The 14,864-nt window shown below is 40.6% G+C and overlaps 1 protein-coding gene across 5 annotated transcripts in view; it reads right to left on the minus strand.

Annotated features, from left to right (window-relative positions):
* The window catches only part of Utx (Utx histone demethylase), a 102,297-nt gene that overhangs the window by 18,558 nt on the left and 68,875 nt on the right, over positions 1–14,864 (minus strand). For all 5 annotated transcript variants that reach the window (XM_076783615.1, XM_076783616.1, XM_076783617.1 and 2 more), the window contains 2 exons: positions 8,354–8,532; positions 3,097–3,225 (listed from right to left, as the gene is read on the minus strand). In XM_076783615.1, the coding sequence (XP_076639730.1) occupies positions 3,097–3,225; positions 8,354–8,532 (308 nt within the window). The remainder of the gene's footprint in view (positions 1–3,096; positions 3,226–8,353; positions 8,533–14,864) is intronic.

Genomic DNA, 14,864 nt, shown 5'->3' on the forward strand with positions numbered 1-14,864 from the left:
ACAAAATATTCGTATTAACCTGCCGAAATGAACTCGTTTCTATCGTCTCTGACAAAGTTCTGTAAAATATCTTATTTTATCGATCCCCCCGTTAATTTTTAGTCGTACTACCTTTGCACCGTCGATGGTCGGAGGTTTTTTTTGCGTATTTAGGGACACCCCATATAGGTATACTGTCCCAAACGGTACAAGACTCTTCTTTACAACCTGTTTACGGCTTCTCGCGTGTCGGCACCGACGACCGGTTCGACAATCTCTACTTTTATTTTCGTCGGTTCTTTCTTTTTTTTTTTTCTTTTCCACGGTCGGTGTACTTCATAAGTTAGGCCCTGTCGCGGATTAATGCTTAACCTTGCACTCCCGGGAGGGACCCGACGAATTTCATCCCGAGGGATAATCGTCGGGGCATAAACGCGTTAAACGAGGATTCGTTCGGGGCCGATTTCCACGAACGCGTGCGATTTTACTGTCGTCGCGAGATTATTATGTCGGGTGTAATTACGTTGTAAACATCGCTCGGCCAGGTCCTCGGGAACGTTATGCCCGCCGCTTTATGGCTGTTTACCTTCCGGGGCACCGCGTTTTTGAACGTCGACTCCCGTTGATACCAAAACGCTTCGAGGGAACCGTTTTATCGTGGGAACGAAAGAATTACCAGTGCCTCGTTTCTTCCAGGTTAATTTTTACGTCTGGTTTTACGCCGAGGGTCCGAGGAGATCGAGAAATTAAGGCAAACTTGTCTAAATCGTACCCCGTAACTGTAATTCGAATATTACCCAAAGTCGTTCCTGCAGGCCGGGATTCTTTTTAATTTATTCTTCGATCATGATCGTGTATCGAAAATTTGTACGAGACAAACAAGTTTCGAAATTTAATTGCCAACAAATTAGGTTATTAACGATTTCGTCGTGAATTTGAGCGTAAGCGAGATATCGCAGATTTTGTGACAGCTGTACATTTAAAATGGTTGGAAATCTAAGAACAATGTTATATCGTAAGAAAATAAAAATAATTAAAGATATCGGTTGTTGGGCAGCAGAAGGTGGTTCAGAGGCGCGTTTGAAGCTCAGAGAGGTCCCCGATAGCAACGGAAGGGTTAATACTGTTCGTCTACTAGGGAAAGTAAGAGTTCCCCGTTCTTTGGCCAGCAACGAATCGACCGAGGATTCCTCGTCATTTTCCACGAGGTACGTTCTCTTCAGCCCCCTTCTGCAGTTTTCATACAGCCGAACCCTCGTTTGTCGAGGGTTTTTGTGAACGTGCAAGTGGGTCAGCCCGTCGTGCCGCTTGACCTGTATAATCTTTCGGTTCTACCTGCCGTGTCACGTAGTACTACCTCATTAAACCGGTGTCGAGTACGTTCGCAACACACATTTCGCTCGTAGTTGCACCAGAACCCCTCGATCTTGATGCATCCACACCTCGGAGCACTCCATTTTTCTATCCCCGTGCTTTCTACTTCCATTATTTATTTAAAACCATTTTTTATTTTCCCTCGCACATCCTTACACATTTTATTTTTAACTCCTTTTATCGTCACGACTCGTTAGTATAAGCTTTTATATATTCCATTTGCTCAGAACGTTGCATAGAGAAAACAAAACTGATTTTCCAGTTCAGATTATCGAAGAAAATAAATTCGTCGATGGTAACGCGGGAAATGAAATGGTCGAACAGTAACAGGGTCTCGATTATAATTCCGTAACTGGAACCGGTAATCTTCGCGAACTTAATTACCGCTTTAATAGGACCCGCAGCGAGTTAATAACGCGGCGACGAAAGATACGGGCGATACGTCGTGTGCACGTGGAAGTTTGCAGCGAGCGGTGCATTCTAGCCGTACGCTTCCCGGTGCACGCGAATGGCGGTTCAAGGTATCGGTTTGTGCCATCTGCCAGCCGCGAGACGCTTCGAATGGTATTGAATTGCACGACTGACGAGGGGACACCAATTCGGGTCACCGGTTTCGCTCATATTTTACACATAACCGAGCCTCTTGGTCGATCGACCAAGTCCCTTTCTTTAATCTTCTGGAAAATGAACTTTCGTACCGGATAATTGCAACTGATCGTGACAGTAACGCGGAGAAGGCCACGGAATCGTTCGACTTTGATTCTTATTAACGGAATTAATGAAATGCTCCTTCCTTAAATATAATAATTCGTATCTTACTTGAAGTATTTCTCATATTTTTGCATATCAAGTGGATTCTGTAGTTTTTTGAGCGGTTCTAACCGTTTGGTTTTGCGTTTTAATCGTGTAACTTTAATCCAGATAGGAATTTCCGGGTCGATGAAGAGTATCGGAAACGTAGGATAAAAATGGGGTAAAATTACGAAGAGAGAGAAGAGATAGTTTCCCACAATCATGTTTCCTTATCGAATCTCGTATCCCCTCCTCGTCTCCCGCCTCTCTTTCCCTCCCACCGTTTTCTTCTCTCGTTCGAGCACGCACACCCTGCCCGTTCTTCCACCCTCCGATCTCATCCCTGGCCCGCCCCGACCCGGAATAAATCAATACACGTGTCTGCTACTTGGTTGTACACTCGGGCCGAACCTTAAGCCCAAATCCGAGGAGCTGAAAACGAGCAACGACAGAGGCTTTTCCGCCCGTGGAAAAACATTCTCGCCGGATACGTGATCCTAATCGCGTATAAGAGAACTGGTGAGCAATTTTCAGCATCGTAGATCTCCTGGCAATTTTCCGAAAATTTATGGATCCCCCAGCTGAATCCCGGAAAATTGGCAATTTTTCACCGGAAACAATTCTCTTTTTTTGTTTTTTATGGACCTCAAATAAATAGTATCTTCGTCTCCGTTCGACAGTAGTTTCGAAAAAAGTAGTCGATCGAAATTGAATTCCAATTGAAAGCTATTGTTATTGCATATAGTTTTTTGATTATTCGAGAATAGATAAAAAATGGAAAAGTATCTAATTTGTAATAATAGCTGCAATATTTCATAGGTCATTGTATTTGAATTTTCTGTAGTTTTCCGGATTTTGGAGGCCGAAGATTAATTACTCGCGTTGTTCGAGTGAATGTTCATTTTCTAAATTCGGTGTTAGTGGAAATGGTGTTAATGGATTTCGACTTACCTAACTGACGACAAATGTCAGCCTTCAAATGAGAGGGCAGAGCTTTCTCTTTGAGCAAAGCCTCGTAGTTCTCCTTGGCCAGGCGATATTTCCCTTGAACTTCGTACAAATGGGCTATGTGAAACTTTACTGAAACACGCAAAAGAAATTCGAACTTTAATCGCACGTCACGCGACAATTACATTACGACAAATATTCGAAACAATGAAAATACACTTACGCAAACGATAAATCAAATGAGCAAAATGAATGCTTGAAAACAATTTCTCACAAGTCGCGTTTAAAAGTAACCTTGAATATTTTTTAACGAACCTAGTATTTTGTTATCAGCTGACTGGAGCAGAAATCCGTGACCTATACTATCATGACCTTGATCTTAATATTCAAATCGTTAATGCATAGCTTTACGAATTCTCGTGTAACGGTTGACAATCTATTTTAGTTCATTCATAATTCGTTAACCTTGCAACAATTTCATGCAAATTACGCCAACAAATAATCTACGACTTAGAAAATTCGTCAAACTATTTCTGTCTAAATATTGAGGTTCAAGGTCATGTCAAGGTCATTACCTTACAACACTTTGCAAAATCCCACGATTTGGAGTGCACTGTAATTTCGTTTAGCTTAAAATTCACAGTCGCTGAAACTCGGTTCGCTCTTCCTGATCGCATCATTGACCACCGCGAAACTGACCTGGAAATCGTTGGCCAGCGTTATTTTACAAGTGCAACTTCCGGCTGAGTAAAGACACGGGTCGATTTCTCGGTAAAGAGAAGCGATTCGAGAGCACGATCAGATAGGGGAGATCATTGTGAATGCCAGATGAATCAGACTCCCAAATGATTCGGTTCCACGAATTATTCGCTGGTCTTTTGCTTCTTTTTCCAATTGAGCATCAATTCTTGTATTCTTTCTTATTAATTTACTATTCACGCTTAGTATTTAACTAACCAAGTTGTTCAAGGTCACTTGTAGCGATTATGAATGACGTAATAAATTATCCCCTCTCTCGTGGCCGTGAGCTCCGTGCTCGAGAGACAGAGAAAGAGTGTTTCAGCGGTAAGTCGAAAGATGGAGCAGCGGAGTAGTTAAGTGGTGGGGATTAGCCACTTAATGGCCTTGAGTGGCCAATTGAGTTTGCGTTTCATCTAGTACATTTATACGTACACTAACTTTACGAGGAGAAGGGTACGCACGCTGAAATAAGTAAATTCATTTAGTAAAGGTGCGTATTAATTTTCTTGAAAACAATATTCCTTAAGCTGTATAAATGTATTAATAACACTATAAATTTAGTTGCTATTTAACTGGAAAATTAAATAATTCACGAGCACGTAAATAACCAAGAAACAACATGAGGAATATTTACAGATATAGGATAAACTTTGATTTGTTATTTGCTCGATAAAAATTGCAATTTCCCCGTTTCTCGATATTTGGGCAAAATTTCGAATAAATTCTTCGATGTTGGTTCGATCACTCGATCGATTGTTTAAGTCGTTTAAACAATTCATCGATCGATTCCGGTGCGCAGAGTTTATTGTAATATCGTGGCCAGTATCTGCGAGTATTTTTATCCCCCCGTACTAAATTTAGTCATTAAATAGTACAACAGACGGAGTCGTCTTCCGCGTGAGTACCCACGTGACTCATTCATGTTTCTTAGTAATCCGAAGTGACGCGGATAAAGCTATACAGCGGCATGAAATCCCGCCCGGAAACGGGAACGGAGAATCCCGCTTTATTAATTAAGGTTCCAAGTCCTCTGCTTCCCGTTACAGTCGACAAATTGTTCCTTGGAACAGTGACTCTTACGATACTTTCATTATCAACCCAGTAGTAATTTCACGATTCAATATTAACCTATATTAATTTCTATTTTCTCGAGGAAACGATAAGAAAAAGAAAATACTGTTTGAAATCACGTACATTGAAATTAGAAATAGTAAACCATGATTGTGTGCAAAAAATACATAGTATAACGTAACGAGGATATTTTTAAGGGATGTTAATCTTCTAAATTCTCAAAGTATATAGCAGTAATATTAACTTCTATTTTCTCAAGGCAATAATAATAAAAAAAATAATATTTAAAATCATGTACACTGAAATTAAGAATAGCGAACTATGATTGCGAAAAATATATAGTAAACGGTAAAGTTAAACATTAGAATGGACTGTGGGGGTTAATGTGACGTGGGTTGAAGGTGACGTTTAATTCCAGACACTCGACCGTTCCCTTAAATATTGTGTAACGTCGCGATAGGAGCTATCGTTGTTACACGTGATGTAATAGTTGCTGTATCACGGTGGAAAACGGGGTCAAGTTCGAGGAAGAAAGTGAGCAAAAGAACCGAGGTCGAGATGTTGTCAAGACGAATGCGCGCAGGTATGTAATAGGCACTTTCCACGCGGCGGAAGTATCGATTTCATCCGTGGCCCGTTGAATAATAAATTAAAAGTGCGCACGCGAAACCGTACGCCGCTCGTGGCGAATTATTTTCCGCGTTTTCACCCGAGGATTTCCACCCGGTGGATATTTTTTACGCGTTCCGTCCTACGCGACGGAACGTTTCACCTTTCGATGAAATTAGCGCGACGCGAATGTCAGTAATTACCTATTAATTGGACGTTACCACACGTACGGCGACAGTTAACTATCAATTTGTATGGGTTAAGTCACTCCACTGTAACAGCCATTCCCCATTTCCCAGCGAATAAAAGAAACCGACAAAAGAAAATTATATTCCGTCGTGTTTAATTCCGTGTAATATCGCGCTGCAATTTTTCAATGGGAAATTTATTTGTTTTTTTTTTCTTGCAATAAAAATCGAGGAGGGTCGAAAAATGGATATTTATTTAACGTAGCCCGGTAGCGTGTTAACCTTTGAATTGTATACCATCGATTCCCAAAGTGTGGGGTCGTGTTAAATATTAATATTAATTTCAAAGTAGAGGATCGTTATTTTTTTATTTGACAACCTTCCCTTTTCAAATATGCATCAACGGTAAAAGTAGATCGCGAGAAGTTACCGTTTTCGAATCTGGGTCTTGGCCTAGAAAACTTTCGAAACCTCTGCTCTAGATAATAATAAACAAATGTTTAATATTGCATTATGATGTGATGTAATCTTGCCTTTTTAATTTTTAACCCCTGACAATCAAGCTCAATAGTTATATAAAAAAATTTAGTAATATTTCTTCTACGTCCTTATACAGGGTGTTCGGCCACTCCTGGGAAAAATTTTAATGGGGGATTCTAGAGGTCAAAATAAGACGAAAATCAAGAATACCAATTTGTTGATGAAGGCTTCGTTAAACAGTTATTAACGTTTAAAGTTCCAACCGTACTGAATTTTTTTCTCGAAAATACGCAGGATTTCGAGGGTATGTCTATTGACCAAAAATGATTGTAATTGACCTTCGCAACAGAAAATAATTTTTTTAGAACGATTTGAAATTTTTTTTTTTCGTCTAAAAATTTCAGTATCTACTCGAATTTTTTTCTCGAAAATGGGCAGGATTTCGGGGGTATGTCTATTCACCAAAAATGGTTGTACTTGACCCCAGAATCTAGAAATAATTTTTTCAGAACGATTTGAAATGTTTTTTTTTCGTCGAAAAATTTAGGCACCTACCCCCTGTCGATTTTTCTTAAAAATTCGTTTTTGATTTTTAGTAATTTTGCCCTGCAGAAAAGTTGTGTAATACTTTTTTATAGATACCCATGAGCTCTACTTCAGGAAATAGTTTCATTGAAATATATTCATTATTGTAGGAGTTATGGTTGTTTGAAAATTGGACCATTTTTATGGGGTTTTTCTCATTTTGCGAGTTCAAGGACCAATTTTTCGAATATTTTTGCGACTTGTACATATTTTCCACCAAAATACGCGTAGTTTGCTTTTTTAAACATTAAAATCGCTCAATCCGTTCAGAAGTTATGACGTTTTAAAGATTCGCATGAAAATTCGGGCAGACATTTCTGGCCAGAAATTATATTTTCGGTAAGGAATTTTTTTCTCGAAACTGAGTAGGATTTCGGGGATAAGTCTGTTGACCAAAAATGCTTACAATTGACCCCTACAACTAAAAATAATTTTTCCAAGACGATTCGAAAGTCTTTTTTTTCACCCAAAACTTTCAGCACTTACTCGAATTTTTTTCTCGAAAGTGGGTAGGATTTTGGGGGTATGTCTATTCACCAAAATTGATTGTAATTGACCCCCGCAACCGAAAATAATTTTTCCAGAACGATTTGAAATTTTTGAATTTAATTGTTAATAACTTCTTAACGAAGCCTCCATCAACAAATTGGTATTCTTAATTTTCGTTTTATTTTGGCCTCTAGAATCCTCTATTAAAATTTTTCCCAAGGGTGGCCGAACACCCTGTATAGTAATATCTAGTTAGCTAGGTTTAAAGGCCTAGGCGATACTCTATAATCAACTGGTCTCAACTCTGCCATTCATTTATCCACGTTGTCTCCAGGCTCCTATTAAATTTTCAGTATCAATAAAGAATATTTTATTTGCTCTAAGATCAATAGAATAATTATTTAAATTGTGTAATTACTGGTGTCTTGGGGCCATGAATAATTTGGAGGACGATTGTGTCTTCCAGCAAAACAGTATTAGTAGATCTTAAACAGATGGTTCTTTATCTACAATTATCTTATGTATTTAACAAATTTTCGAACATTCTTAGAATTCTTCAATATTCTCCGTGAAAATACGCGTTGTTTGCTTTTTTAAACATTAAAATCGTCCAATCCGTTCAAAAGTTATGACATTTTAAAGATACACACGAAATTTCCAGGGTACATTTCTGGTCATGCATTATAGTTTGAGTAATTAATTTTTTTCTCAAAAGTGCGTAGGATTTCGGGGGTATATCTATTCACCAAAAATGATTGTAATGGACCCCCGTAACTAAAAATAATTTTTTTAGAACGATTTGAAAACTTTCTTTTTCGCCGAAAAATTTAGGCACCGGAAATTATGATTTTTTAAACACACGCATGAAATAACTTTTTTGACTCACGATGACCTGTCGAACGTGTTCGTGTTCGTGTTGTTGACCCCGTTTGTAGTACGGAATGATCGACGTAGGAAGAAATTGTACGTCGACGCAACATATGGCACCGGAGTAAGATTTCGGAATAAAAACGGTTCGCGGTCGACAGCTGTTCCGGTTGCATTATTTTTATACAAATCGACAGCGTAGGCGATGTAGGACGAAAACCGAGACTCACTTTCGAGCTTGGAAAAGGAAGCAGGTGTCGTGGCATCGATCAAAGCGAGTGTCAGGTGCTTCAGGGCGGCGTCAAAGTCAGCGTGGACCTTCAGCATCAAGCCAAGCCGTAGGTGAACCTCGCAGGCCCGTGGAAATCCTGGTTCCACCCATAGCACCTGCTGGAATGCTTTCACGGCCCTGAAAGAAACAAAGTTACGATTCTTTTAGACATTTTCCATGGTTAGGTTCACTCACGATTCACAGTAGTGGCCAATGAAATTACTCCAACGCTTAGATGTACGAGTCACACACAGTGAACGCGTTAGACTAAAGTGTTTAAAAAAGCAATATGGTATCTTCGTGCATCTGAACTATGAGCAATATCACCAAATCTAAAGAACAAACGATTCCAAGTCGATTCCAAATCGTCGTTTGAGGAAGAGTAACATTAAATTGTACAATGTAATAACAGAAATGCGAAAGTTTGAACGTGAGAAAAATAGATTCGCTCGAGATTGTTGAAAATTAAATTGTGGATTTCTGGAGCATCGTTAGAACGGAAGAACAATTTGGTTTTCGAGGAACATCGATCCTCGGACCACCGTGAGTCGCAGAGAGCTAAAATTAAATGCAATTGCTTGATTAACAAAGGAAACGAGACGTTTCGTTTACGACAGCGCGTTCGCGATTGTAAAATATCGACGATACAATTCGCGCTAAATATTTACCGACTGTCCGCCGGGGCACGTTTCTTCGGGGTCGACGAACGACCATCGGTTCCTGAACACCGACGATTAGCGATGGGATCAAGTTCGATATGCTTACTCACGAATTCGAGTAAATTCCAAGCTTTCGAATAATTTCGTTCGTCTAATAAATCACCGTACAAAAATATGGACGAATCGATTTTATTAAATTATGGAACGAACAATCTTGCGTTCATTTAAAAATAAATACGGATACGCGTCGAAACGATTTGGTAAGATTAAACTGGATTCGACGAGATATCGTATATGTATATTATACTGGTTTGACAAGTTCTCGCAAATTTTTTAACGTTTAATTTTCGAAGTTAAATATTCTTTGCTCCTACGTTACGACGATGCTCCGTTTACTCTATCGACAATTTGTTTTCCAGCCAAAGGCAGCTGCTCGGAGGTATTTGCTCAGCCCTTAAAGCGTTAAAAGGCTGCCTTGCCTTCGATGTAATCGAATACCCGACTCATCGGACACACCGTATTAACGAGTTTCTACACGTAGCGATGGGACCAACCGCGTCGCAAGTAGCATGGAAACATCGTCGCGGACTTTCGATTCTTTGTTCCGTCGAATAATGACGGTACAACAGAGATAGAAATAGTTTATACTTCATTCGTGTACTTTCAAAGTCTGCTGACCCCTTTAGACACACTGGATAGAGGTTGTTGATCGCTCAGAATTATGAAAATTCACGAAACTCCAGACCACATATAATTTCAGGATCAAACATTCCAGATAGAAACTTATCAAATTCATATTTTTATTGATAGAATTAATGAAATGGGAGCTCCGTAGAGAGTTCTCTCAACCCCTAAATATAACAATTCGTATCTTACTTTATTTCTTATATTTTTGCATATCAAGCGCATTCTGTAATTTGTTGAGAATTAAAATTTCCCATAAATACATAAATATCCTCCAGTTTAATGATTAATCATAAAAGATTCATCGACCAATCATTAGGGATCTTGTTACAATTTCATATAAAATAAATTGTAAAACAGAATTTTTCTAAATAGTGATAATAACACAGTAAATAATATAAAAACCGATTTCATGGGTATTTGATTTTGGTAAATCACAACCGTGATGTAGGAAGGATGTTTTGGAATTAAAGGTCCCAGGAATGGAGTCGCTAAAAGTTCGAGCGAGCTCGTCGGGCTGGGGGGACCACCGATCGATGAAAATAACAATCGTTAAAAATTCCCGGTTACGAAACTGGTTTACGCGTTCTCGTTACGCCAAAAACACGTAGTGGTAATAGCGTGTGCAAGTGCGTGCGTGCGTGCGTGCACGCCATGGAAGAGGATGGACAGGAAGTGGTCGGTGTTCTGACTTGTCACGCGAACACGGCCACGCGGGTAACTAACAAAAACCATAGGGACCGGTGAACGCTAACAATAACAATCGTGCACTGGCAAATGACACGCTGTTGGATCGGTGCATATGCTCGGTCGGTCGAAACACCGGGGACAGGATTGTATCGATAAAAAAAAAACCGGCCCAATTCGACGTCGCGTAGGGAACTCGAAAAAATAAATGTTTCCTGTTAACCGATGCGCAATGATGGGTTAGGCTGCCTAGATTCCAGATATCTAGTTACCAACTACGAATTACACGATCGTATCGTATTTATATGAGAACAGTTATTTTTTTTTTTTTAACTGATAGAGAAGCGTGATATTAGCAGTGCGTAAAAAAAATTCGAGAAGGTATGACATTTTTCGACAAAATTCAAAAATTTCAAATTGTTCTGGAAAAATTATTTTCGATTGCGGGGGTCAATTACAATCATTTTTGGTGAATAGACATACCTCTGAAATCCTGTGCATTTTCGAGAAAAAAATTCAGTACGGGTGAAACTTTAAACGTTAATAACCTTTTAACGAAGCTTCAATTAACAAATTGGTATTCTTGATTTTCGTCTTATTTTGGCCTCTAGAATCTCCCATTAAAATTTTTCCCAGGGGTGGCCAAATACCCTGTATGTATGTACAAAAGCTTATCACCCAACTCCTAAAATTAACGAGCTTACATGTTTTGTTAGGTCGAGGCTCTGTATCACTGCTAATTTTAACTATGTCTCGTAAAAATTTGAAAATATTATCGAAAGAGAGAGAAATGTATGCAAGAAGTTGTATAGTTTCTGTATGAAAAAATACTAAAGAGAGAAAGAAAAAGGGGTTTTAGAGTGGAAGACCCCCTTGAGAACTATTGTAGAGGGTTAAATCGATCCCTCGGTTCGATGAATCGTCTAACGAGCAACACGTATGGATTCCAGGCACGGTCGAGTGTCATTTTATTTGAGCTTTTGGAGCTCCTGGACAGAAGCCAGCGTCGAATCAACGTACACGGATCGAGCAATTCGAGGCTTTGAAGTTCGCTCGTCGATCTGGTACGAGACGCAATCGTTGCATACATATTGTATGCGTGAGCTCTGCACACTTTCGAACCGGTTGCATCGCGTTTTTCCCGAACTGCTGCGAAAACCAATAGCGTAACAGGTTGCGGTAATGCCTCGCGATCTAGTTTTCGAGGACACAACGTTTTTCGGAAGTTCGTTGAAAACCAATCGCGATTAATCCGTTTTCACCCTCCCCACGCAACCAAATTTACTCGACGTTCGTCGTACGCCGAATTAAAATAAAAAATAGACGTATTTTCCATGTGTTGCGTTTAAAAATCAGATATCGATCCCTTTGCTCCGGGTTGAACAGTATTGTCTCGTTATAAGCTCGTCGTTCGCGTCTCGCTGTAAGCACTTTCTCTATCCCCTCCACTGCTTTTATAGTTGACGCGACGAGTGCAACAGAACGAATGTGTAATAAAGTCCTTGACAAGAAAATAAATATATTTAAAAACATTGGCCAGGTCAGATTCGTATTTTTAGTTTTTGGATCGTGGAAGTTTTTTCGTTATCGAAGAGGACTCAAATAAAATAATTGGAACGACCAGGCTAGCTAGAAATAGGTCTATAGTTCGTATCAGAAGAAATGGTCGATTTGGTTGTAGCCCACTCGGAGCAATTCGCCACGTTTCTTGGCTGGAAATTCACGGTGTTTCCACTTTGCGTTCCGTCCCCTCCTGTCTGGACTGTTTACGATAACGACGACGCGTTATCGGGGACGTTTCGCGATCGAATCTCGTTAAACTCGCGAATAAACTTTTACCCGTTCCCGAGGAGGTATTTGGAGGGGGCTCGTGAAACGTCGCGGGAAATAATATTTCGACGCGGCAAGGCAGAAATACGCCATTGTTCCATTACCGAGTAGGCCAGGGGTGTAAGAGGAGGGGGACGGAAGTAACAAGAACGTTAATTTCGTACCGAGCCCGACGACGACAAATTAATTGAAGCGCTCCGGCGCGACGACCGGGAGCACAATGAGAATTGGAACGGACGAAGATGGGGAAAAATAAAAAAAAATAAAGAAAAATCGAGAAAAGAATAGCAGGGGCAAAAAGATGACCGTCGCCTTGGCGTAAGAGGCGGTAGTAAATTCATTCACAGGGAGACCATTCATCGTTTCATTCATCCGCGTTTCCTTTCGGGGTTCGTTGTCTTCGGGAATGAGTCACTGTTACACGCGCCTGTGTGCTTCACCGTGTGGGAGAAGGAGAAATGTCAGTGACTCTCGTCGAGAAACTCTTGCGAAATTATTCGCGAGTTCGCTCGTGATTCCAGACGATGCAGCGCGGATACGGGAAGAAACGTTTCTTCGTTGGGTTTCCGGCGAGCGTGCCTTTCAAACCTCCAATTCGGTCGAACGTCCCTCCCCCTCTCACAATGGAACTCTGTGATTCCATAGTTTGGTGAGTTTTCGAAATTTCTGGCCCGAAGCGGTTGCAAGGATAAAATATTTTTAACTGTCTCGTTTCGATCTGACTGACGTGTAGAGCGACAGCTTATTTTTAAGGGACGTCGAGGGCAATTAGCTCGACGATATTTCGTTTTCGAACGATTTACGATAGGTACTTGGCCTGCGTGTGGCCCGAGAGGGATGGTCGCAAGGATACAATCCAGATGTCTGTCGATGGCTGGTGACTCGGAGTCACGTAGCTATCGGGCGTCATAGGATTGATTGTTTGAAAAGAAACATGGGTATGTTAGGAAAAGGCAAGCGACCCGACGTTGTTTTGCTTTAAAGAATAGGAACTCTGTTCCTCGAGGATCTGGCCACGGAGTGGGGAAGGCGAGGGAGCCTTCTGGTAAGAGGACTAAGCTTGACCTCTTGGCACTTACATTGCCAAGTACGCCACTTACATGCATTGTCTTTTTATACTTGTTTTTTAAATATTGGCTCGCGTTTCACTGGCTTCAAGAGGGATCTCAGTTGGGAGAGATAGAAACGTTCAATTAACGAATCACGTCTGGGGTTCGTTTTAGAAATCATAGCTTGTGACTGTTGGATTTCCTAACAGTCTTGCTATGTTACAAAAATTATCTCCAGTGACGATTGTACATGTCTGAAGTTTCCTTTTAGTTTTGGCCATGGGTTCTACGAACTCATGGTGGTTATTATACGAAGATCGTCGCTAGGGCGAATTGCGGGTGAAGTCACAGTCCAGTAACAGATCTCTTAGAGAACGGTACGGAACTCTAAGATATACCTTAACGTATTACATAAAAAGTATAAAAATTCTACCATTAATTATTGCTGTTTCAATTAAATCATACGTCCCATAACTCTACCTATTCCAATAGTGACCACTTAAAGAATTTCTTGCGAGACGCTCGTTACACCGTCAGCAAAAAATGAAGTGGACGAGCGACTGACCTATCTCAACCATGCCGAAAAAAGAAACGAACTCCGATAGTCGCTCGTTTCCTACGGCTGCCATTGACCCGATCGCTTGTAGGTTGAAACATCGATTCAGCGCAAGACAGCTCGTAATACCAGTCCGACGAGTGACGTTGATGTTTATCATCCTCCATTGGAGTCGAAAAAATAGTAACGGACGCGGGCGCGTAACAAGTGTAACCGTGACTAATCACGTCGTCGAGAGATTTCATCTCTTTTCGACATCGTCGACCGGGTCGCGCGCTCGTTTCGTTACGTTAGAAAGTCTATTTATGCTCCGGGAGAAAATTAAAGGATTTATGCCGATAAATAAGACGATGAAAGTTCGCGATAGAGAATACGCTCGAGATAGGCGGACGACTGTGTGTTTTCTAGGATAAATCGATTGGAAAAATCGATCGGAACGCATTCTCCGATACGAGGCCGATAAAGTCGAGAATTTTAATTTATTGATTTATTCGTGATCTGATTTCTCGGGACCGTTGATTTTGCAACGAGAGACACCCGTGGTCGTATCAACTATCGTTCGACGCAGGTGTTGCTGTTTTATCGGGTAATAATCATTAGTACGTACCAAACCGAGGATAGAGTCGAGACGAAGGAGGCGCATTTTAAGACTGCCACCCACCCGAGTCGAAATCTAAACGCCCCAATTTATTTTCCAGTTATTTACCGTCGCTAGTATTCTGAAGCCGTTTATCGGCGAAGTTGACTAAAATACGGTAGCCATGAGGCCCCGGGAATCCTTTGTAATCTTTTCGAAAACGAGTGGACACGATTATCTAATCATCGAGCTGCTAAATATGGATATAGAGACACGGTTTCGGTACTTTGAGAGATTTAGCGAGGCAGTCGGCCAGGAAAACCTTATCGCGCCGACAAAGAGCAGCTAATGCCTCCAACGAACGATTGCAAAACACAATAGCAAACGAAGAACGGCTTATTAAGAGTATCTCGAGACGCAAAATATTT

The sequence above is a fragment of the Colletes latitarsis genome, chromosome 2 (genome assembly GCF_051014445.1).
Source record: "Colletes latitarsis isolate SP2378_abdomen chromosome 2, iyColLati1, whole genome shotgun sequence".
NCBI classification, from domain to species: Eukaryota; Metazoa; Arthropoda; class Insecta; order Hymenoptera; family Colletidae; genus Colletes; species Colletes latitarsis.